This window comes from Lissotriton helveticus, chromosome 8 (genome assembly GCF_964261635.1).
Source record: "Lissotriton helveticus chromosome 8, aLisHel1.1, whole genome shotgun sequence".
Lineage (NCBI taxonomy): Eukaryota > Metazoa > Chordata > Amphibia > Caudata > Salamandridae > Lissotriton > Lissotriton helveticus.
The window spans coordinates 987,621,046-987,648,366 of NC_136069.1; the positions used below are offsets into that span (position 1 = coordinate 987,621,046).

General features: G+C 42.9%; 1 protein-coding gene across 9 annotated transcripts in view; it reads left to right on the forward strand.

The window, feature by feature from the left end:
- The window catches only part of DMD (dystrophin), a 6,826,337-nt gene that overhangs the window by 6,571,254 nt on the left and 227,762 nt on the right, over window positions 1-27,321 (forward strand). For all 9 annotated transcript variants that reach the window (XM_078657819.1, XM_078657824.1, XM_078657821.1 and 6 more), the window contains one exon: window positions 3,374-3,540. In XM_078657819.1, the coding sequence (XP_078513945.1) occupies window positions 3,374-3,540 (167 nt within the window). The remainder of the gene's footprint in view (window positions 1-3,373; window positions 3,541-27,321) is intronic.

Here is a 27,321-nt window from a genome sequence, read left to right on the forward strand (position 1 = left end):
GTTATGTGGCTAAACCAGGCCTTGGCCTTCCAGCAGCAGAGATGGTCTTGGTTGCTATTGAACAAATGTACCGTAGAGTTTTTTGATATAACTGTCTATAGCATTTCCCAATCAGGGAGTGGATTTTAAAGATGTAGTAGAAGCAGTATTTTGAATGTGTTTTTGCCTTCGGCCTAACTGGGTTAAATTGGAGAAGGGAAACAGTTTTCAATTTTGGAAAAAGCTGCAATTGCGTTTTATACCATGATGGCCTCCTTTGTCACACACCATTGCACACCTCCACATCAAACTCTTCTCGCGTTCATAACTAATAGATCTCGGCTCACCCAGCACTGTACTCAAGTAATGTGTTCCTCTGGCCATACGGCTCTTTAATTCACACAACTACCCTGTGACGGAGCAGATAAGCTGCACAGGAATGAAAACTGGAGAATTTATAAGGACAAGTTTCCTTGACCTAAAATCACCCTTCCTCACCCGAGCTTTTAATCACATATAACTCATCTATGTTCATGGGGAAAATAAAATACGAGAACATGTCTCCAATCTGGCGTGCAGTTTAGCCAAGGTTGTCACATATGCTATGAATGTGATTTGTCTCCAACAGGCTAGGAAATGCAGAAACTACCACAATTGTGCAAAATGTTCCTGTGTAGTCTATGTAGCAACAAAGCTCACTGATGATTCGTAGCTAAATATGCAATCTTGAAAAGAGTAGGCCCGGGAGAAATTTTTATTAAAAAAGTGTAATCTTTCATAATTTGTATGTGATTTCGGGCAAACTAGTTGCATGAAACTACCGAAATTACGCCATTGTGCAACTCTGTGTAATTTCAAATAAGTAGGTGTAAAAATCCTATTGCGGGGACAAAGTTTTGCGCTAAAAGTGTCATCACATCCAAAATAAATGCTTGGAAGTAATTCATGCTCAAATATACAGCTACGTGGCCTGATCTAGATTCCTTGTAATTTTCCCAAAATGTCATGTCATTCGGAAAAGGCAAATTTCGCAAATCCAAGAACCAGTACCTTTATCGACGCTATTAGCTGCTGTCTGCCCCAAATTTCTCGACAGCGTTAAGATAGCCACAAAAACTTGTAATGATTTTAAATCCACACTATAACAAAATGGCATACGTTTTTCAACAAACCTCTCAAAATAGTATTAAACAGCCTGCATCGCTTATACTCACCCAGGATGCTATTGTGCTTTTCTCACAACATTTCTTTCCTCACCCCCTTGCTTTAGTGATGTCTCAAAAGACGTGTGATGTCGGAATTATTGGACCAGAACAGTTTACATGGCCCCATAGCGTTTGCATTTTAGTTTTCGTTTTTTGGACGTGGACACTCGGCGCCTTTTTTAATAACCTATACGTGGCTGCAGCTGTACACTTTTTTTTGTCTTTCCAATTAGCTTGAGCTTTCAAAATTCACAGTACTTCAGCATGACTTGTAATAGACTTAAATTGCCCGAGTATTGTTGAGTTCTTGAAAGGGCAATATTTAAAAGTAAACATTTCCGTTGCATAGCCTTCAAATCATGTATTGTGCGTTACATTTTAAAACTTAGGGGCAGATTTATGTTGCCTGACGCACCTCTGCAAATCAGCAGAGATGCGCCAGGAAAGATGCGGCACACAAGTTTATCCTTGCGCCACCTAGATGCGCCGCATTTACAATGTGGCGCACCATGGCGCAGAAATAAACAGATGCGCATCTAGGGCATGAAGTTGGCGCAGTGCTGAAGTTGTGTTGCGTGCGGCATGCAACTCCAGCACTTTTCCAACTTGCCCTATCTATAACGTGGTGCGTCAAGCCTTACGCCTGCTTCAAGCAGGCACAGGGTTTTTACGCATCAGCGTTGGTAAAGTGACTCAGTGAAATCTTGTAAATTTCACTGAGTCACTTTTCAGGGGCGTTCCTGCGACGGAACGCCCCCCTGCGTGGAAACGCTCACATGAAACCTGACGCAGGTTTCATGTGGCGCAGGGCCTTACACCGTGACGCATCTCCATAGATGCGTCACGATGTAAGTATGTTGCAACGTGGCACACGGTTTGCGCCGCCGCTGCGTCACTGAAGTGACGCAACGGTGGCGCAAAAGTGGCGCAAGTCCAACATAAGTCTGCCCCTTAGTATCATATTCTGGTCTATTTTATTGGTGAAAAGACGGATTTGTAAAAATCTGGTTTCAGTAAGTGATGGGTTAGGCATTACAATTTCCGGAGCTGGCCAGGCTTCTCACATTTGTAAAGTTCTCTCTACTTTAAAGTTACCAGGTGTCTTAGGCTCATGTTTGGAGCGTAGTCGTACATCTTGTCCAAGCAATTGTGATATATTACATTGCAATACTGGGCAGTTGATTTGCTGACTCGATTTATATGTACATTGGCCCACAAAGCTCTGAAGAAGGGTCTTTGGCGTTTGCACGGCTTGTATCTTCCCAGTGAAGAGCAAACCTTGGCCGTGTGATTGTCAACGCATCCTTATTGTGAAGTACCAGAATGAACACGTGCGTCTGTAACCAACAAGGCAAGTACATCAGTGAGAAGAGTGCTTTTGCATCAATTACCGGTCACAGGTTAAAAAGCAAAGAAAATACAGCACATAGAAAATGTGAATTAAAAATAGGAGTGAAAAATGAATTGTTTTTATATGTTATAAAAAGAACGTCCTTCAGAGCACTCGTGAGTCAATAATGCAATATCAGTGAAAAGAAGTATCTTCCTCCAGTTACAGGTTCGGTCGGCACAGGTTCCAAGGTTTATTAATTCCAAGGTTTCGTCTTGTCTTGCCAGTACACGTGCCCTGTACTGGCAAGACGAAACACGTGTTGGCTGGCTGTATATAGTATTTGTGAAATGGAATACGTACTTCTTTGACATTGGAATTGAAACTTTTTAGCAACAATTGAAATTAATAAACCTTGGAACCTGTGCCGACCGAACCTGTAACTGGAGGAAGATACTTCTTTTCACTGATATTGCATTATTGACTCACGAGTGCTCTGAAGGACGTTCTTGTTTTAACTTGTTGTTCCAACTGTGGGGATAAATTTGGGGTTGTGGTAACCAACCCCGGATCTTCCTGGAGCACCGTTTGTGAACACTTATTTTGTTACGTTTCCCTGAATTGCTGTGCGCCTGTTTTTGCCGTAACTGGTTACCAACTTTTGTATAATGTTTTTATATGTTGTGATGTTTTGCTTGGCAGTGATTTATTTCGTTTTTGTCTCCATTCTTTTCTCTTCCCTCCCCCAACCTCGTCCCTTCTTCTCCTCCTCATCCTTCTTTTTCCAATCTTACCTTTCTTGGGTTTCCTCGGTCCCTCTTTCACACTTCCCTTCCTGCACCCCACCCTTTTTTCATAGGCCAACAACAAGCCCGAAATTGAAGCCGCGCTGTTCCTAGACTGGATGAGGCTGGAGCCTCAGTCTATGGTTTGGTTGCCAGTGCTGCACAGGGTGGCAGCTGCAGAAACGGCCAAACACCAAGCGAAATGTAACATCTGTAAGGAGTGTCCTATCATCGGATTCAGGTATAAGAACATGCACACAGAAACATTATAGCTGCCAAGTCTATTGCTTGCATGGATTAATAATAGAGAGAAACCTTTAATTTATTTGCATTGCAAAATGAGCATTGGCTTTATTTATTGGTTTTGCCAAATGAGCATTGGCAAAACCAATAAGTTTGACCTTTGTATGGCACATACGTATAACGTTTACAAACATCAAATCTATTGTACGAAAGCACAGACAAAAGCACCTGAACAATGAACAATGAACCTGAATAATACCCAACTTATCTTTTCGTTTGAGGGTAAGGAGGCGGTATCACAGGAGGTCTTCCATCGTTGCATGAGCACCACGGCAGAAAGGCTGGGTAACAACTCCCTTCAATTCAACAGTTCCAAAACCGAGGTGCTACATTGCTCCTCGGACCGTACCCCTAGGCCTCTCCCACAGGAGTTCTGGCCGCCTGACTTTCTAGGTACCAGTGTGCCTGCCGAATCCGTTCGAAACCTGGGGGTGATGTTCAGCTCCAGCCTGCAGCTGGATGCATCAGTGAATAAAACGGTGGCCACCTGTATGGCACTACTCTGCTCGCTTCGGAAGATCTTACCCATGCTCCCTGTACAGGCTAGACCAGAGGTAGCGCGGAGCATAATTTTAAGTAGGCTCGACTACTGTAACGCGCTACTTCTGGGGTCGCCGGCTACTTTGGTGAGAAAGCTGCAGCGTGTACAGAATCTCGCCGCCAAACTAGCACTCTCGTGCCGACGCTTGGACTCCTCTGCCACAGCACTTAGGGACCTCCACTGGCTGACAGTCCCTCAGCGCATTGACTTTAAAGCTTTGTGTCTGGTATTTAGGGCTCTTCACGGACAAGGTCCGTCCCCTTTGCAGGATCTATTCTCTTGGTATAACCCGTCTAGATCACTCCGTTCGGCCTCGGCCTACTTGGTAGTAGTGCCCAAGATTCTGAGATCCTGGATAGGTGGTCGATCTTTTAGGTTTACGGCAGCAAGACTGTGGAATTCACTTCAGCTAGGTTTGAGGGGCTTGGGAGACCTTTCTTCCTTTAAGAAGGCCTTAAAAACACATTTGTTCCCTAGGATACTGTAATTGCTTCTGCTGCTGGAAACATCATGTATGTGTCATAACAGTCTAAGCGCCAGGATGCCCGTTGGGTGACAGTTATGCGCTATAAAAGTATGCCTATACATACATACATACATGATACTGAAAAGAAGGGTTGTTTTTATTTTCTGTAGCATTCCTTCTTCAGGTGCATTTTGTCGGTACTTGCTTCCCCATGCTACCAGAATTGATTTCACATTGTAAATAGCCTCATCATGCTTCCAAAAGAGATGGAGGGACACATCCAAACAGACCATAAGATAACCGTGAGAACTATATACTCCTGTGGGCAGACCCAAGATGTAATGGATAAGGTCTCAAGCGATGGATGAAGGTTCCAGAACAAAAGGAGTCGATGACAGAAGGCGACTCACCCACAGACCCTTATAGTACATAGAGAATACAATGTGTTGACCATGGACGATGCTAGCACCATACACGTCAAACCTAAAAAAATATATATTGTTGTGGTTCTATCAGAAATAATACTGGATTGCCAACGGGTCTGGAGAAAGCAGCTTGTCTTCCAGATCTCTGCATATGTAGTACCTTACTGTCTGGAATTCATAGGTTTTTAATTAATCCCCATGCCTCTATTCTAAGCCACAGAAAGCAGACAATTTGAAGTGCTACTTTTCTGCTCCATCATTTTATAATTGTGTTTACCATATTGCTTGGAGCTTTGTGAATTATTAAACTCGATAAACCCGGTTTCAATCCCTGTGTGCTTACAATGAACAGAACAGTATCAAATCGAGCTAGAAAAGAGAACATATTATGTATTCTGCTTTCAATAAAGCGAAATGTATAAACGTATTCTGCAAACTGTAAAGAGTTAGAGCACACTTGAGAAAAGATTAGCTTCTGGAATGTTTATAGACAATGAAGTGGTCATGGATAATTCAGTGACCCTTGTTTGTGGACTAGCTTGTGGAGTCGTATGGTAGCATCACACTTACCCACATTATAATGTAGTTACAGGGTATGAGTTTCATTTACTTTTATTTTCTTCTTTCCCGGTATAATTTATCCCACATTACGATTAACATACCACAGTATGAATGCTGGTCAGTGCTAAAAATCATTCACTTCGAAATACCTCTTTTTGAGGTCGATGTTCGTACTATATAAGAATAACAAATAAATACATATATAAGACCCTACATTTTCATTATAGAAAAATCGTATTAGAACTTAATGTTTGCCTTTTAATTGTTTTAATTGGTGTTGAGCTATGGGAAGCAAATCATCAATGGTAGAAATAAATACAAACCGCTTGCTTTCTAGAGAAATGCTTTATATATACCGTCTCTAACATATATACGTTATCACATAAGCCGTTACTATCATGCAAAACAGTCTGAATGGCACTTTTAAAGGAAGAAGTTAATTCCATTGTTAAAGCCAAACATGTATTTTGTTTAGATGTTCACACCCCCTCCCCCCATGAATTGGTGGCCTCTTCTAAGGACATTTGAAACCTATTTATAACATGCTTATAATGAATGTGTAAAAGATCTCATGACACCTTGGGTGTGATTTGTATGTAAGAAAGAGGGGGTATCCCCGACTAGAGTTCCTAATACGGGATAAATACAGTGTTTGAAAAAAGCAATTAGGAACTAGTGTTAGAGACCATGGACAGAGACGGACAAGTGACAGCACAGACTATAGTAGGACAAAAAGCATGATACAAAATTATTTTATTAAATTTTCATTATAATAAAAAGCACAGTTGTCATTTGGATGTACATGATTATTGTGTGCATGCCTTCATCATATATGTGACTGGTTATCTACATATACAGACTTATATTGTCAGATCCTATACAGATTTCATAATAGTGTAACTAGAATTGGGATCTATGCGAAGGCTTATTGTAAAGGTATTTATACATTAAAACATGGCTGAATATATCATCTACGCGCGTTTCGGCTGGAGGCCTTCATCAGGGAGCCATGTAGATATCCAAGTGGATCTGTACATAATTAAGAGATATAAACAATAGTAGTGCTTGTCAATGTCCGTGAAAAGTCCTAGATATATACATTTTCCAAAAAATACAATACACACTTTATGGTGATACATTTATACAGTGATAAAATATAGGGCAATAAATGCCTTAAAGAGAACAAGAACAAGAACCCGACCTAATATTTACAGTTATATACAATATGTTACCAGTTTTGGATTAATGCATTTACTGGGTAACAAAAACAAACACAATTATGCTGTTTATCTGACAAAAAAGTTGTAGCATATTTGACGATGGGAGAGAGTGGGGAAGAGGACTCAAGTGGTAACTGAGATAACACTCTAAGGTAGCATAGCTTTGTTAAGGGTAGAGATTAAAACTAAGGAGGGAAGGGCCCGTGAGACATGTAAGAGGATATAACAGTGGAGGGAGGATACGAGGCAGAGATAAAGAAGGAGAAGGAGGATAGATGAAAGTAATACCTGAACATGTGGTTGAATGTTGGTTCTCACATAGGTAAAGTTGAATTGGTTGTGCAGGATGAAGGATGATCTATCTTGAAGATTTAAGCTATGATTAAATGATAAATTAAAACAATAAGGGGGCGTATTTATGAATGACCCAAAGGGTGAGAGTTCAAACATGTTATACACAAGTTGCCAAATAAATGGCAGTGATGACTATGCAAAATTCGCCAAATAAAGAGGGTACCTGTGCAGTATATCGTTAGTCTATGTTCTGCACTTCAGTTTTCACATATCTTGTTATTTGGGAGTAGCCTCTGGTGTTTAAGCTATGGAGTAGAAATTGACCGCTTTAGAGATTTAAATAAATTCTACTATTAGTGTCAGGGCTTGTAGGAAAGAAACTAAATTGAAATAATACCTGTGAAGTTGCTCTTAATTGGCAAGAAGCTACATGCTGTGGATATCTAGTAGCTGATATATAGATGACCTGTGTATCAGAATACATATATATTAGGAGATTAGACAAGTTAGATTCGTGCAGAGGGGAACAGACACGGTATTTAAGAGCCAAATAAGTACCTGGTGAATCGATCTAGTAGTTCTTTAGATTGGGGTCTGTTGACGGTTCTGGTCACATTGGTAATCTAAGTATTTAGAGGGAGCATAGAGAGATTAGAGTATTTAGTGGAGGTTATTCTGGTCAGAATGTCATTCACTTATTCGGGGCTAATTGTTTACTTCTTCGTTATTACCTAAAGGTACGTCAACGAAGTATCGCAGAGGGAATCTGGAAGCTGCAGAGCAGACGCCGACAGTTGCCGTCCCGTTATTAGCAATACGTCGTCGCACTGGCACTCTAAATACAACAGGGGGTATGGAAAGGTAAAATGTTTAGTGGGGACTCCTCTTGTTAGATTATTGTTCCCTACTACGGGCTGGTTAATTATTGTAGGCGTTTTTACCTTGACTATGCGTCAGCGCGTTATCCTGCGCGGGGTCTGTCGGTTTCACGGCGTGAGCCGATGGTTGCCGTCCTCTTGTCAGCAGTACGTAGGCGTATGGGGTAACTGAAGGGGAGGGAAGAGACACGAAGCCAGATGGTGGGTATTAGGCTGTGTCATATAAGACATGTCGGGGCACCAGTTCGTGAAACGTGCCTTTGTGCATCTAAGTGCTTACCTGGTATTTTTATTTTAATCGTGTTCCAATCGTGGGGTCTGGTCGGCGTCCTTCTGCATGCGATCACGGGAGGGGTAGATACAATGGCGCCAACTGAATTTAAGCCGGGCTGCTCACTGTGAGTGGTCAATGCGTGTGGATGTTTAGAGTGGCATGAAGGTAGAGGAAGGACTATGCTTGTAGACGTCCTAAATCCTAGTGGTAAACTCGCCGCCATATTGGAACGGTAGAGTATATATTCATTGGTTCAATAGATCGATTAATAAACATACCTGTGGCTTTCAAATGCATGACTCTAGGCGTGATAAGGTCAAAAAGGTCACTGTCTGAATGTCTACTTGGACAAGTGCTGTATTATATAATGGTTGCTATTCGAGGTAATGTTGCTTGATGTGACACTAAGAGTCGGCGGACATGTTGGAGTGGCAGGCACATAGTGGTTCCTGATTAGATATATTGTGTTACTATAGGACTGTCCAACTTGATTCAGGGAGGACAACCAATAAGTGATAGTACATGCTGAACAGTGGCAAATTTAGTGTGGGAATATTAAAGATTCTAGAAGATGTCCATACAGTTTAGGGGCAATGACTAGTTTTAGCCATGATTGTATTTAAGTACTTGGTCCCATGGAATTTCGTTATTCATCCCCTTGGTATATGTTTCCAAGGTAAAAATCCAGTATACCTCACGACATTTGCGCACCTGAGTGCTAAGAGTGCCAGATGTTTTGTTGATTTTTTCTAAAATAAACCAACGAATATCATTAGGATTATGTTTGGCCTCTTGGTAATGTTTGACTAAGGGAGCTAGTTGTTTACCTGTGCGAATGGCTGATCTATGCTCTGATAGGCGTGTGGACATCATCCTTGCTGTTTCACCAACGTAGCCCTGATTGCATGGGCATAGTAAGAGATACACTACGTTGGTGGTTTTGCAGTTAGTTAGAGTTTGGGAACAAATATTCCTATTGTTGAAATTCAGTTCTTTGGTTTCAACTGCAAATTGGCAAGCAGTGCAGTTAAGGCACTTATAGTTGCCTATCAAGGGTTGTTGATCAGTAAGCGTTCTTTGCCTAGGGATTGTTTTGGTGTTAGATTCCATTCTTGATCTTACTACCAAGTCTTTTAAGTTTTTGTTTTTCCGGTATGCAAACATTGGCTTAGCCAGTTGGCTTTCTTTGGGTTTTGTTGCATTGAGAATATGCCAGTTAGAGAAAATGATCTGTTGGAGCTTCGCATTCATAGTAGAATGTCTAGTTACAAAGACCATTCTGGATTGGGGCTCCTTGGTTTGAGGTGTTAGTAGATGCTGTCTGTCAAAGAAACGTGCTCTTTTGTACGCATCACGCACTAGGCGTTTAGGGTATCCACGAGATATAAATTTCTGCTTCATGTCGGTTGCCCTTGTGTCAAAATCTGTGACAGAAGAGCAATTCCTTCGAACCCGAAGGAATTGACTGAAGGGGATGCTTGATTTCTGCATTGTAGGATGATAGCTGGTATAGTCTAACAATGTGTTCCGGGCGGTTGGCTTGACATATAAATCCACGCTGAGATGGTTGTTCTTGCTGATGATGTTGATGTCTAAGAACTCAACGTGTTTCTGGCTGGATGTAACAGTGAAGCGCATGTTTGTGTCGCATAAATTGAGCCATGATACAAACGTAGATAGAAATTCTGTTTCTGAGGTCCAAATAAAAAAGATGTCGTCGATATAGCGAGCCCATGATGTGATGGACTCGCTAAAGGGGGCAACCTCATTATATATAAATTTGGACTCGAACTCAGCCATATAGATGTTGGCTACCGTCGGTGCGCATGAAGCCCCCATGCTGACGCCTTTGGTTTGTTGGTAGAGTGAGCCGTTAAAGTCAAAAGTATTCTCTGATAGAACTATTTTTAGGCAGTCCAGGATAAATAGTTTTGGACAGTCAATGTGATATGTGTCAATGAACCATGAGACAGCTTTAATAGCTCCTAGTTGCGGAATATTTGAGTATAGTGCCTCTATATCCATTGTTGCTAACCACTGTTTTTCAGGGTCAAACGTGAGGGATTCCACGATATTGATAATATCTCTTGTATCTTTTATGTGGGATGCAGTTTTTGCTATGTGAGGCCTTAGGATGGTATCTATATACTTCGATAGGGGTTCCGTAATGGATCTACTATTGGATAGTGTGGTTAGCAACAATGGATATAGAGGCACTATACTCAAATATTCCGCAACTAGGAGCTATTAAAGCTGTCTCATGGTTCATTGACACATATCACATTGACTGTCCAAAACTATTTATCCTGGACTGCCTAAAAATAGTTCTATCAGAGAATACTTTTGACTTTAACGGCTCACTCTACCAACAAACCAAAGGCGTCAGCATGGGGGCTTCATGCGCACCGACGGTAGCCAACATCTATATGGCTGAGTTCGAGTCCAAATTTATATATAATGAGGTTGCCCCCTTTAGCGAGTCCATCACATCATGGGCTCGCTATATCGACGACATCTTTTTTATTTGGACCTCAGAAACAGAATTTCTATCTACGTTTGTATCATGGCTCAATTTATGCGACACAAACATGCGCTTCACTGTTACATCCAGCCAGAAACACGTTGAGTTCTTAGACATCAACATCATCAGCAAGAACAACCATCTCAGCGTGGATTTATATGTCAAGCCAACCGCCCGGAACACATGGTTAGACTATACCAGCTATCATCCTACAATGCAGAAATCAAGCATCCCCTTCAGTCAATTCCTTCGGGTTCGAAGGAATTGCTCTTCTGTCACAGATTTTGACACAAGGGCAACCGACATGAAGCAGAAATTTATATCTCGTGGATACCCTAAACGCCTAGTGCGTGATGCGTACAAAAGAGCACGTTTCTTTGACAGACAGCATCTACTAACACCTCAAACCAAGGAGCCCCAATCCAGAATGGTCTTTGTAACTAGACATTCTACTATGAATGCGAAGCTCCAACAGATCATTTTCTCTAACTGGCATATTCTCAATGCAACAAAACCCAAAGAAAGCCAACTGGCTAAGCCAATGTTTGCATACCGGAAAAACAAAAACTTAAAAGACTTGGTAGTAAGATCAAGAATGGAATCTAACACCAAAACAATCCCTAGGCAAAGAACGCTTACTGATCAACAACCCTTGATAGGCAACTATAAGTGCCTTAACTGCACTGCTTGCCAATTTGCAGTTGAAACCAAAGAACTGAATTTCAACAATAGGAATATTTGTTCCCAAACTCTAACTAACTGCAAAACCACCAACGTAGTGTATCTCTTACTATGCCCATGCAATCAGGGCTACGTTGGTGAAACAGCAAGGATGATGTCCACACGCCTATCAGAGCATAGATCAGCCATTCACACAGGTAAACAACTAGCTCCCTTAGTCAAACATTACCAAGAGGCCAAACATAATCCTAATGATATTCGTTGGTTTATTTTAGAAAAAATCAACAAAACATCTGGCACTCTTAGCACTCAGGTGCGCAAATGTCGTGAGGTATACTGGATTTTTACCTTGGAAACATATACCAAGGGGATGAATAACGAAATTCCATGGGACCAAGTACTTAAATACAATCATGGCTAAAACTAGTCATTGCCCCTAAACTGTATGGACATCTTCTAGAATCTTTAATATTCCCACACTAAATTTGCCACTGTTCAGCATGTACTATCACTTATTGGTTGTCCTCCCTGAATCAAGTTGGACAGTCCTATAGTAACACAATATATCTAATCAGGAACCACTATGTGCCTGCCACTCCAACATGTCCGCCGACTCTTAGTGTCACATCAAGCAACATTACCTCGAATAGCAACCATTATATAATACAGCACTTGTCCAAGTAGACATTCAGACAGTGACCTTTTTGACCTTATCACGCCTAGAGTCATGCATTTGAAAGCCACAGGTATGTTTATTAATCGATCTATTGAACCAATGAATATATACTCTACCGTTCCAATATGGCGGCGAGTTTACCACTAGGATTTAGGACGTCTACAAGCATAGTCCTTCCTCTACCTTCATGCCACTCTAAACATCCACACGCATTGACCACTCACAGTGAGCAGCCCGGCTTAAATTCAGTTGGCGCCATTGTATCTACCCCTCCCGTGATCGCATGCAGAAGGACGCCGACCAGACCCCACGATTGGAACACGATTAAAATAAAAATACCAGGTAAGCACTTAGATGCACAAAGGCACGTTTCACGAACTGGTGCCCCGACATGTCTTATATGACACAGCCTAATACCCACCATCTGGCTTCGTGTCTCTTCCCTCCCCTTCAGTTACCCCATACGCCTACGTACTGCTGACAAGAGGACGGCAACCATCGGCTCACACCGTGAAACCGACAGACCCCGCGCAGGATAACGCGCTGACGCATAGTCAAGGTAAAAACGCCTACAATAATTAACCAGCCCGTAGTAGGGAACAATAATCTAACAAGAGGAGTCCCCACTAAACATTTTACCTTTCCATACCCCCTGTTGTATTTAGAGTGCCAGTGCGACGACGTATTGCTAATAACGGGACGGCAACTGTCGGCGTCTGCTCTGCAGCTTCCAGATTCCCTCTGCGATACTTCGTTGACGTACCTTTACGTAATAACGAAGAAGTAAACAATTAGCCCCGAATAAGTGAATGACATTCTGACCAGAATAACCTCCACTAAATACTCTAATCTCTCTATGCTCCCTCTAAATACTTAGATTACCAATGTGACCAGAACCGTCAACAGACCCCAATCTAAAGAACTACTAGATCGATTCACCAGGTACTTATTTGGCTCTTAAATACCGTGTCTGTTCCCCTCTGCACGAATCTAACTTGTCTAATCTCCTAATATATATGTATTCTGATACACAGGTCATCTATATATCAGCTACTAGATATCCACAGCATGTAGCTTCTTGCCAATTAAGAGCAACTTCACAGGTATTATTTCAATTTAGTTTCTTTCCTACAAGCCCTGACACTAATAGTAGAATTTATTTAAATCTCTAAAGCGGTCAATTTCTACTCCATAGCTTAAACACCAGAGGCTACTCCCAAATAACAAGATATGTGAAAACTGAAGTGCAGAACATAGACTAACGATATACTGCACAGGTACCCTCTTTATTTGGCGAATTTTGCATAGTCATCACTGCCATTTATTTGGCAACTTGTGTATAACATGTTTGAACTCTCACCCTTTGGGTCATTCATAAATACGCCCCCTTATTGTTTTAATTTATCATTTAATCATAGCTTAAATCTTCAAGATAGATCATCCTTCATCCTGCACAACCAATTCAACTTTACCTATGTGAGAACCAACATTCAACCACATGTTCAGGTATTACTTTCATCTATCCTCCTTCTCCTTCTTTATCTCTGCCTCGTATCCTCCCTCCACTGTTATATCCTCTTACATGTCTCACGGGCCCTTCCCTCCTTAGTTTTAATCTCTACCCTTAACAAAGCTATGCTACCTTAGAGTGTTATCTCAGTTACCACTTGAGTCCTCTTCCCCACTCTCTCCCATCGTCAAATATGCTACAACTTTTTTGTCAGATAAACAGCATAATTGTGTTTGTTTTTGTTACCCAGTAAATGCATTAATCCAAAACTGGTAACATATTGTATATAACTGTAAATATTAGGTCGGGTTCTTGTTCTTGTTCTCTTTAAGGCATTTATTGCCCTATATTTTATCACTGTATAAATGTATCACCATAAAGTGTGTATTGTATTTTTTGGAAAATGTATATATCTAGGACTTTTCACGGACATTGACAAGCACTACTATTGTTTATATCTCCTAATTATGTACAGGTCCACTTGGATATCTACATGGCTCCCTGATGAAGGCCTCCAGCCGAAACGCGCGTAGATGATATATTCAGCCATGTTTTAATGTATAAATACCTTTACAATAAGCCTTCGCATAGATCCCAATTCTAGTTACACTATTATGAAATCTGTATAGGATCTGACAATATAAGTCTGTATATGTAGATAACCAGTCACATATATGATGAAGGCATGCACACAATAATCATGTACATCCAAATGACAACTGTGCTTTTTATTATAATGAAAATTTAATAAAATAATTTTGTATCATGCTTTTTGTCCTACTATAGTCTGTGCTGTCACTTGTCCGTCTCTGTCCATGGTCTCTAACACTAGTTCCTAATTGCTTTTTTCAAACACCTTGGGTGTGATTTAACATTTTAATTTGCAGTACACAAAAAACCCGAAATACTGTAAAAGGAGCTGCAGTACAAATTTACCGACTGTGTTTGCCCTGGCTCCTTGTGCTAAAATGAAGCTTCAATAGCGCATTGCAAGACCACTTTCTGAATCTCTATTGTTGGACTTGAACCTTTGTGCAACGTCATTTGCAAACTTTTTACCTTCAACAATTTTTTTTCTGAACCAATTTTGTTGGCTTTTAGGACTCTGCACTTTTAGCACTGGTAACCAGTGCTAAAGTGTCTGTGTTCTCTTTTAAGCAAGGTAGAATTGGCTTACACCCAATTGGTAAATGTAATTTACTTGCAAGTCCCTAGAAAGTGGTACTGCTTGTACCCTGGATCTATAAATTAAATGCTACTAGTGGGACTGCTGCACTGATTGAGCCAACCACTTCAAGTAGTCCTTTAAACATGTCTCAGGCCTACCATTGCAGCCTGAATGCACTTTTTAGACGGACATTTCATTCTGGCAAAATAAACCTTTTGCCAGGCTCAAACCTTCCTTTCAAATATGTATAAGTCACCCTTAGTGTAGGTCCCGAACAATCCAGAGTGCAGGGTGCAATGTTTTAAAAAATATTTACATGTCCTGGTAGTGAAAAGCTATACAATTCGTTTTTCTCTACTGCAAGACAAGCCTCTCTCGTAGGATAACATTGGAGTTTGTTACAATTAATAAGCTATCAATATGGGAGCAGGTAGACGAGTTGAGTTTGGTGCCTAAGAATTGTAAATGAAAGCCATCTTTAATGGTAAAGTCTGCTTTTTAATCACAGTTCTGACAATGCCACTTTCAGAAAGTTGGCATTTTTTTGTCCTAACCATTTGGTGTCTGTAGCTTGTTCCTGTGTCACATGACGAGGTGCAGCTCATTGTAAGAAATTGGGTTGTTGGTTGATTGGGGTGTGAACAGCAATTCTTGTCAGGGTGAGGCACGAGCAAACCCCAAATTAACCTGTACTCAACCGCCTGGTAGCTTAGCACGGAGCAGCCAGGCTTAACTTAGAGGCACACGTCTCATTAGGATAACACACTTATCTTACCAGATTTATGTTTTCCACCAATTGCTATATCAGCCACAAAATACCCCAACATCTCAATTTTTATCGTTCCGTAACCACCAGGTTTTTACATCTATTACCATTAATTTCTTCCCTTCAGAACATTTTCTCACAATTGTCTTATTAGAAATGATAGTGATGTGTGAACATGGATCAAGTTTCATTGGGACCTGCACATTATCAATGGTTATTACCATAGAGGGAAACAAATTGCTTGCTTCACCTATTTGTAATACAACTTTCTGGCATGCTTCGTAACTTTTACTCCTATATGTTGTCTTTACTCTATTCCTACAACACTTGCTAAAATAACCTCTGATCCCACAGGAATTGCACACCTGGCACAACGCTGGACAAGATCTAGCATTAGCTTTATGGCCCTAAAGTCCTAATATGAAATTTGTACTCTTAAAATCTAGTTCAGACTTCTTCTGTCTCTTGCCTTCTGATTTCACTTTCTTCGTGGAGTTCTTATGCATTTTAACTTCAAATACCCCGTCACACTTTCTTTTTCCACACACCACCCCCTTTTTTTGCCTGAAGTTACCCCACGCTTCAACATATGTTCAACACGTTTAGCAATTAACAGTACATCCTCAAGTGGCGGCTAATCTTTAATCCACAGTTCCTCAATTATCTTATCCATATTGCAAGGCAACACAAACTGGTCCTGAATTCTCTCTTCAACTGCCCCACCAAACTTGCATGTCGTAGCCATTTTCCTTAGGCTTGTAACAAACTCCTCTACCGACTCATCCTGAACGTGAGTCCTCAATCCAAAGTGGTACCTTTCCAGAATAGCACTGTCATGTGGCAAATAATAATGATGATCTAGCTTGGCCATGGCTATTTCAAATTCATTAAGATCAGGAATTTCAGCTTGACTAAGTTCTGGCAAGTACTCAAACACATCTGTCCCCTCCACACCTAGACAATGTAACAAAAGTGCATGTTTCCTCTCTGCACTAAGGTTTGTGCCACGTGTGTATGATTGCTGAAAACTTTTTTCCATTTGGCCCATGTAAGTAAAGGCTCTCCAGGAGATGGTAAGAAAAAGGAAGGAGTTGTGGCATTCTGCATGTTTGCTGTAACCTATAGTAATCGCACATCTAAGCCTATAAAGTAGCAGCACTCCTTGCAAAATAGCACAAATGAAATATTAAAGGTGTGTGTATGATAAATATATACACACACTTCCAATAATATTAAAATTAAGAGAAAAAAACAAACTGCAGAGGTGTGTACGTCACCATTGTTAAAAACGAGTGCAAGCACACAAAACCGCAATAATGTGCATGTCATTGCTGTATCATCGAGTGACATGCAGCAGCAAACAGCCCATTCCAATATGTCTGCCGAATTTACTGCAGAGATATGTCAGTATCAAGATGTTCACCTTACATCTGCAGCTCGGGAAGAAACAATGAACAGGGCAGCTCACCCTGCTTGTGCCTACACACCTCAGATGGAAGCAATATAATGGCCGCCAAATGTCTAAACGGACGACTCTGGTACACGTCTGCAAATATTGCACAATGCAGGTACCGCACGCTGGTCTGGCACAAGATTGATGTTACGCCTAGCCTTCACACACTTCCCATTCACTCGATTGCAGCCTCCTCACCAGTTCCACTCCAGTCACAGCTTATGTTGGGAGCACATGCAGAGTTTGAAACAATGTACTGACACAACTGAAACCGCAAATTGCAGACTGACCTTCTGTGCTCTGACTCCCTGCTCCAGTGCGTGCTGCTCCACTGTACAGAAATAATAACTCCATCACGGAGTTGGATGGCAAAATACACCACCCAACATCAGGGTTGCCTTGTTGAGGTGTTTGGCAATGCCACCAACTCAATCCTACCCAATCTCATCGCCAGACATCTCTTTTGTGATGTGACAGATTTTCAGATAACTCGCAGCATAAACGGACAGTTTGTAAAAAGTTACAAAACACTCTACCTTATTAATATTAATGGGGGTGAATCAGCTTGCAGGTGAATGCTAGGACGGAGTCCTGTATGGTACAGCACGCCTCCATCTCAACATTATCTTTCGGACCGTGCCACCATTTTTGAGCCACAATGCCCAGGGCTTTAAATCATGCAAAAATAAATTAATACAACCATGTCCATTCAATCGGCTCTAGGTTCCAAAGCAGATTAAAGAAAATACTGTTCCCAGTTTTAAGCCATGCTGCACTTGAGTGATGACAGTGCTAATTCATTTGTTGGTTCTAATGTTCTTTGTGGCTTTAAACATTAAATATTGCTTTGGTTTCCTCCTAAGAATGTGGTAGATATGAATAATGTAATCAAACTCGGTGCCTAAGTCTTTTACTTTAATATGATCAGTGAAGGTCTTGTCGCTCAAGATCAATGTACTGGCTTGTAGTGTCTTTTATGTGACTAGGGCCTTCTTGAATGATTGCAGCCTTCCTGGATGCAAATGTCCCATTTAAATGTATACGGTATTGAAAGGATCCAGATCAGCATTCTTTTGTTTTCTTTGTGGTAACAAAATAACAAATGTCCGTAACAAGTTGCCCAACATGAAAACCATGGACATAATTTGCACACTGAACTTTTGAGCAAGTTTACACTTTTCAGTAAGTTTACTACTTTTCGGCATTCAGAAACTGAACTTTTGTAGTACTTTGCACTTTTATACAACCTTACACTTTTGTAGTAAAACCTAGCAAAACACATGGCCAACCACTGGTTCTGCAACAACCTCCTGTAGAAAATAATGGAGGTAGAGACTTATAATAAAACCCCATGAAAAGTATGTGATTTTTTTTTATAGCTAAAGATAGAAATAAACATATATTAATGTTAAAAATATCTAGAAAAATAGTACATATTTATTATTTAATTATAAAATATTTTGATAAACTATTTTAAATTCAAAAAATAATGTAGCAAATGTTATTAATGACATTTATTCTATTTAATATAGAAATATGATTTATTTCTGTATATATTTTAACATTTGTCATACCATTTATTCTAGAGGGTGTGCTGTGACAAGATCGGAGACATGTTATTTATGCTAGAAGTTATAATGTAACAATACAGGAGAAAAGTTATAGTAACATTAATAAAATTGTGTGAGTAAAATGAAGAAAACTGTATAACATGTCAGATATTTTTGAAGAAAGTATATTTCTAATATGAAACAAAATGGAAGCACGTGTAACATTTAAGTTAAATCTTTTTTTTAAATGTCCCCTTTTGGGACTTCAGCAACATAAATAGACTAAAGAAGGTTAGTTCCCTTGTGCTTGTGGTTGGATTGAAGTTGAGACTTGAGTCAGTCAAAGGTTTTATTTTCTGACTTATAGTTTTATATATATATATATATATATATATATATATATATATATATATATATATATATATACACACACAATGTTCCTGTTCCGCCAATGAAAGACGGAAACACACCAGGTGCGGACCTCCAACCAGCCTCGTTAATGCAGCGAGTAAATCATCCAAAAGAAGATAAAAATCCTCAAATAGGTAGCAGAGTAAGTTTTTTATTTTAAATTAAAGGACAAATGTCCATTCGACGACGCGTTTCACTCCTCTAGGGAGCTTGATCACATAACACGCTCAGAAAGCTCAACCATTATATAGTAAACATAATAGTGGGACAAATCAATAAAGTGCACGCCCTCACAGTGAAGATAGTGTAGAAACAAATGACAGACCAATATTTCCAGTTTTGCTTGTAGTCTACAAACAAACGCCATTTTTGAACGGTTAAAGTATCTAAAAATGTTAATACATTGTTAATACATTGTTTCAACTAGATGCATATCTTGTGATTATTTGAAAATCATATTTAGAGCAAACGCTTTATAGTTTTGAAAACAGAACAGTCAACTGAATAAATGATTTGTTCAAGGCAGATAGTATTAACAACCATAATAGCAAAGCAAAAAATTCCGACATAGTGTCCTAATATAATTTGCATTTGCAAATGGATATAAATTGTTTGACAAATGTCGACAATTTAAATATATATCAGCAATTCATATTGTCTGTTCTGCAATATACAAAGCTTCAAGATTGCTATCAGAAAAATTTCAAGCATGCATACAAATGGTTTAGTATTTTTCTATGTTTTTAAAGATTATAGGTTGTCAAAAAAAAGTGCTCAAAATGTGCAGTTCCATAAAAAAACATGGATCATCAAATTAAAACCCACAAACAAATATAGTTAAAATATATATTGCTCACAGCCGAGTAAGCAAACTTGACAGTTTTACAGGATCCTGTAATAGTGTATAGAAATTTATAAAGACGTTTTTATAGGGGGGGCGTGGCTTGGACGGCAATGTGGACGGTCGTCTGAGTCCGTCGGCTCCGCATCCCTGAGGGAAAACCAACAAGCCAAACTAGCCAGATCCTGACCAAAAGCATAAAAATAGGCAGGGGAGGCAACAGACAACAGGAAACAGATGGGAAGAAGAAGGAAGAACAGCCACGACAGCGAGAATTTGGCTCCTGCACCCGCCGCGGACAACAACAGCAGAGAGTGCAAGATGGCGCCCGGAGGTCAGTGGTAACCAGAGGAGGCCACCAAGAGAGGAAGCAGCGAAGAGCGACCGGAAAGGACAACCCTGAACCCCCCGAACCGCGTTGCCTCCCGGCAAAGAGGAGTGGAGACCTACAACAACGAGGGTAACCCACACCATTCCGGGATCCAGGGAGCAGCGCAGGCACTCGAGATTGGGGAAGCGGGAGCAGCGAGGAGACTACCGCAGACACCGGAGACAGCTCGAGGACCCAGCGACTAAGCCTAAACGGAGGGGAGACCTACGTGAGGGCGGAGTTTTGGACCGGAAGAAGCCAAGAGAGGTGAGCGCCATTACCGGAAGTCTTCTCCGACCCCCAAGCGGAAGCTGCAGACCGGAAACGCCCCAAGCGGAAGTGCGGCCGTCACCGGAAGCGCCTACACGAGCGAGAAGACTACGTGTATCAGTGCCCGAGGCAAGTTTTCATAGGACTCTCCCAGGCACAAACGCAAGCAGAAAGGAAGCGTGTCTCCACCACGGAGCAGCGGAGCCAAGACGGCTCGGGGCGCAAACAGGAGATCAGACTGCAGGAAAGAGACACGCAGACGAGGTCCGGTGGCGAAGCTGAGAACCCGAAAGAGGAGGGGCCAGGAGCCAAAGACCAGCACATAGCCACGAACACCAGTAACCAGCGCTAAGTGCATACAGGGGGGGAGTGAAGGGAACACACCAACCTCCGCCCGGACAGCGAACAGGCCCTCCGCACGAGTGGTACCCGGCGATGTAGAGCGCGGGGAGAGTGCGTAACGCAACGACAAGAGTAGGGAGACACCCAGCGGGCCAGAAAGGGGCAGAGTGGAAGACGCGAGAGAGTGAGAGGAGCAAGCAACTAAGCCCGAGACGCACCTAAGGCACCGAAGGCACTCCAGGCACTTCTGAGAGGACAAGCACGCGCCCCCGAATAACGGCCGGCCCGGTGGCACGAAACTGCACCAGGAACTGCACCAGAGCAACAAAGCACCGCTTCAGGTGGCACGCAGGCCATAGAACCCTACGTAAGGGAGACAGCAAGCTGAAGGACTGCAGGGGGCACAGGGCGAGGCGACACAAGGTGCACAAGGTGTGACTACGCAAGAAAGGGGGCTGGTGCCAAGACCCATCACAACAACCTCTACATCTCCACAACGCGAGACACGAAAGACGGTGTAAGAAAAGAGCAGCGGCATTAAAGCCGCGAACGAGACAAAGCACACGCTGGCAGGGCCTAAAGCAAAGACCAGAACAAGACACATCAGAGAGCCAAGCAGATACAGACTGCAAGTTACCCACTCACCAGCGCCAAAGGCAACGAACCTACCAAAGGTGGTCCAAGCAGGGGGCCGGCTGGACAACATCCTATCAAGAAGAGGCATCGGAAAAATGCCAGGCAATGAGGGGAAGATGTTGGGCGAGCAAAAAAAGCCCAAAATGGACAATCAAGGCTCCCCATCAAAGACAAGGGGCGAAACAGTCACTCTGGAGACCATCTTAAAAAGAATAAACGAAGGCAATGAAGTGGGGAGAGAGACGAAACTCAAGGTGGAGAACATGCAACTGGAGATGGCGGCTATAAGAGCAGACCTTCACAAAACAAACACGAGAATGGAAGCTGCAGAAAGCAGAATAAGCTCGGCGGAAGACGAAACCAGGAAGAACACCAAGGCCATAACAGAACTGCAAACAGCCACAAAGGCCATACATAGCAGTTAGCAGAAAAGGACGACAGGGCAAGAAGAGGCAACGTTAGGATCCTGGGCGTACCGGAGGGGGCAGAGGACAAGGCAGGCTCGTGCGCTGCCATGCTTGAGGAGATGATCCCAAAACTCACAGGCATCACTTTCGAGAGAGGCTTCGAGATACAAAAGGCCTACAGAGTGCCATCAGGTAAACCAACTACTGGCAGGGGACCAAGAGCAATAATATGCAACCCACTAAGACTAAGCCAAACAGAAGCTATTTTCACCTTTGCCAGGAAAAACCAGAATCTGACGTGGGCTGGTAACAAGATAGTGCTGACCCAGGACTATTTGAAGCCAACGGTAGAGTTAAGAAAGGGATTCTTGGCCCTCAGAGAAACCCTGCGTAAAAGAGGCGCCACCTTCAGCTTCGTCAGCCCTACCAGGTTCAAGGTGACAGACAAATGGAAAACAATGTTCTTTGAATGCCCAGGAGACCTAAGGCACTACCTGCAGGGGCCGCCAGTGGAAGAGATGGAAGAAAACAAAAGCCCAGGAGCATCGAAAAGAAGCGCCTCACCAGACGTGAGCGAACAATCGGAGTAAAAGACGCACCACGAACTCCAGCAAATGAACACAAGACATCATATCTACCTCTCAACGCGACACCAAGATAAAAGGGAGCCAATGCAAGAACGAGACTTAATAGCCGGGCAGCAGACAAGAGCAGAGGGGCTCACCAACAGCCAAAGGAAGGAAACAAACTCTACCTCAGGGATGATGCGGGCAGAGGAACTTTGTCGTCGCACACCCACTCAGCAAGTAAGGGAGGGGGGGCGGGAAAGGGGGGTGGAGGGAGTGGGGCAGGGGGAAGGGGGGGCGGGGAGTTTATACATGGGCTTACTTACTATAATCTTCTTCTCTTTCACTACTACTTCTTTCTCTATACACTCATATCTAGAAGGAGCAAACGCAGGCAGAGAGACACGGATCCACACACAACCCTGAGAATAAAAGCACATAGAGAGGGGCCACTTGCGCAGCGAAAGACAAAGCGGCACAAATGACACACAGCAGCCAGAGCAGCATAGCGTCTGACATCAAGATAGTGTCCCTAAACGTCAAGGGCCTCAACAGCCCGGTGAAAAGGCGGAAGGTGCTCGAGCACCTTAAGAAACTTAAAAGTGACATATATGTGCTCCAAGAAACGAGACTAGTAGAAGCAGACATTACACGTCTGAGTGCCAATTGGATAGGTGAGGTGGTGGGCTCTCCAGCTCAGAACAAGAAGAATGGGGTAGTAACAATAATCAGCAAAAGCTCCAACCTAGCAGTGGTAAACTATCAAGCCGACACCCAAGGAAGGACACTCGTGACCACTCTTAGGAGAGCAGGAGAGACCTATCACGTGGCAAACATATACGGCCCCAATAGCGAGGACAAACCATTCTGGGAGGGGGTAGGAGCTCAACTACATACCCTGCCGCTGGACGACCTGCTGATCGTCGCGGGGGACATGAACCAAGTTCTTGACCCAGCGATTGACAAGCACCCTAGCAGACGCCAGTCAACAAACAGCCCCAACATCCTGAAGAATCTATGCTCCAAACTGAGACTGAGAGACCCATGGCGCCTGAGCAACCCAGATGCCAGGGAATACACATTCTACTCCAACCCGCACAACTCATACAGCCGAATAGACTATATACTAATGTCAGGAACACATACCCACCTCATAGACCACACGGAAATAGGACCCATATCAGTATCGGATCACGCACACATAAGCCTGACCCTATCAGGCAAACACAACGAAAAGCCAACCCGCAGGTGGCGATTCGATGATAGCCTACTCCAACACACCTCTGCAAAGACAGAGATAGAGGGGGCGATTAAAGAATACTTGCAATTAAACGATACACCAGAGACAAGCAGGGAAGTACTATGGGACGCCCTAAAAGCCACTGTCCGGGGTACAGTCATGACAGTCAAGGGCAGGATGAACAAAGAGAAACAAGAGAATTGTAGAGCTAGAGAAGGAGATTAAAACACTGGAGAACAGCCACATAGCCAGAATGGAAGATAACAACACACTCACAAATTTGACCAAACGGAAGTACGAACTTAATAGAATACTGAGTGAGAGAGCAGGGACCTGGATTAATAAATACAAATCGATCAACCTATGCACTGCAAACAAAGCGGGGAAAACCCTAGCAACCTATCTAAGGGGGAAACAAAAACAACACACGATAGGAGCAATCAAAGACAAACACAGCAAGTCCCAGACTGCCAACAAGGACATCCTGGAGGTCTTAAGAGACTTCTATGAGGGTCTGTACACAAGAGATGATGCGCTAAAGGAGGACGGGGGCGAGGAGCTGCTAAGAAGCATCACCACACCCACACTATCAGATCGAGAACGAGACATCCTAGAGCTAACCGTAACGGAAGATGAGATAGGGAAAGCTACGACCAGTCTCAAGGACAATAGAGCACCAGGGCCAGACGGATTCACAGCTGGTTTTTACAAGCAGTACCTTCACACTCTCAAACCCACAATGAAACAGGTATTCGAGGGGTGTGTCCACACGGGACGCATGACACCCTCAATGGCTGAGGCAAACATAATCGTCATACCAAAGGAAGGGAAGGACACAACCGAGGCGAAGAACTTTAGGCCGATCTCCCTCATAAATGTAGACTGCAAGATATACGCGAAAATACTGGCCAATAGACTCAACGCATACCTACCCAAGCTCATACACAACTCCCAGGTAGGCTACCTCAAAAACCATATGTCTCACGACAACACGCGACTACTATGCCATATAATCAACCACTCCGCCCGAAGCAGCAATCCAGCGGTCATGATAGCCCTGGACGCCGAGAAGGCGTTTGACAGGGTCTCATGGCCTTTCTTAGATCACTGCATGGGGAAATTCGGGTTAGGGCCTAACTACAGGAGGATGGTGATGGCTCTATACAACAGCCCAAAAGCGCGGGTGGTAGTAAACGGCGGCACCTCAAACATACTCAACCTAGGCAGGGGTACAAGACAAGGCTGTCCACTCTCACCCGGCCTTTTCCTATTAGCCATAGAACCGCTCCTGACAATGATCAGAACGAACGAAGGCATAGCGGGGATACCGATAGGGGGGGAAAACTTCAAGCTAGCAGCATACGCTGACGATGTATTAATAATAACAGAAGACCCAGAAAGATCCATCAAGGCACTGACGGACACCATTGACAAATATGCCCAAGTCTCGGGGTATAAACTTAACAAAGATAAATCAGAGTGTAAACCCTTAAACTTTCACACAACAAGAACGGTACTAGGGACGTCAGGCCTAGCATGGCAGCAGAAACCCATAAAGTATTTGGGCATCCTCTTTGAGAGGGACCTAAGAACCACACTAGAACACAATGAGCAAGCAACAATCCAGAAGATTAAGGACAAAGTAGATGGGTGGTCCCCCAAATTCACAACATGGTGGGGGAGGGTAGAAGCCATAAAGATGATGCTCACACCAATGGTAAATTATATGCTAACCATGCTGCCACTGACCAACACAGAAGACTTCCACAAAAGAGTAGACAAGATACTGAACAACTTCTTGTGGAGAGGGAAGAAGCCCAGAATAAGCCTACACAAGCTTAGACTCTCAAAAGATCAGGGCGGTCTAAACATAACAAATTTCAAACGATTCCACGGGGCGTGTATAGCCAGACAGGGGCTGCACTGGCTGGACCCAAGACAGGAATACATCCCAGCGTGGCTAACACTCGAACGAGGGCTACTAAAAGGCATGAACCCCATCACCCTCCTCACCGCCACCCGACACCCAGCAGTCAAGGACAACCCCGTCCTGAGGAACACAAAAACAGCTCTCCTGAAGGTAGACAAACTACTGACAACAAGCATCAAGGGAGGGTTTTTTGAATCCATCTGGCACAACCCCACCTTAAGATACAGGGATAAGGTTCTAGACATGCACGAATGGTACAGCCACGGCATCTCCATCGCCAAAGACCTCCAGAAACAGGGCGCGGACATAACGTTTGACACCCTAAAAGAAACACATAACCTACATAGCATAGAACTCTACAACTTCCTGAAAATAAAAGTAGCAATAAGGAAGGCAAACCTCAACAGCCGGACACCATCACTCATACAACTCGCAGCTAGCCTTAACACACTAGGTCACCAGGTAGCACACTTATACAAGGCCCTCCGCCCCCAAAACACCAAACTCAACGATAAGGTCACAAACTTCGGGGGGGGCAGCAGGGAAGGAACTAAGTGAGGACGAGAGAGCAGAGCTATGGAGATCCACAACTAGGAAAAAGATAACGGCAACGCTAAACCAGACCAAATTTTGGCTAGTGCACAAGGCATACTGGACTCCGGTCCGCCTGGCCACCCTGGGAATACGAGAGAGTGATGCATGCTGTAACTGTAACAATGAGAGGGGAGACTTAGAACACCTACTGCTCAAGTGCCCCAAGATCAAGGATTTCTGGGGAAGAATTAGAACACTCATCTATGAGATCACAGGAATAGACATACAAATAGACTTCGCAAGTCTAGCCCTAGGCTTTGCATCCCAGACCATCACAACGACAGAGGATCGTGACCTCATTGACCTATTGCTGACGGCCGCAGTCAAAATAGTCCTAAGTAATTGGAAGGACACATCGAAAGCTGCGCCCCAGGCATGGCTCAACTGGGTCACGTTCCTAAGGGGGGCAGATAATATCGCTGCGAAACACTCAACGAAAACGCACAGGCAGTCAAACATGTGGGGGCCCCTAGACCTATACCTATCGTCGCATAAACCCCCATAGGCGCAAAACAAAGAGGGCACACTCTGCGGACCCACGCGCTAACAAAAGGGAACAGTTTGCAAGGCTCGTCACCTCTCTCATTTCCGACTCCTATCATACTCTGTCCCTCTAAGGTCCGGGGCTTGGCTACAACATAACATCGGAAAGGGGAACGGCAGGATACAACGTCAAGCAGGACTTGGAATCTGAACTATGGGAATCCGAACTATTCAAACCTGACCTATTGAACTACCTCAAGAACACGGACAACCGCCCCCCCACCGGCGCCTTTTTTTTCCCTTTTTCTTTCCCCTTCCTTTTCTCTTCCGTCTATTTTCTTCCTCCACTCATGTATATTCCTTGCTCCATGTAAATATATATTTTTTATATACAATAAAGAAATACAGAAAAAAAAGACGTTTTTATAGATAAATTATTACATGGAAAAAGATTTTTTTTAGTTGTATTGGTCATAAGCCGATGACCAAATTCATGTAATATAATCTAAAAAGGAGAAAGAAATCCAAACATCATGTAGACATTACAGCTGGATTTTACAGAAAGTTATTCAAATCTTCCGTTAAATTGAACCCATTTGGAGCCTTGGTATCTAAAGATAGTATAAAGTGCGATTCTTTTTGCCT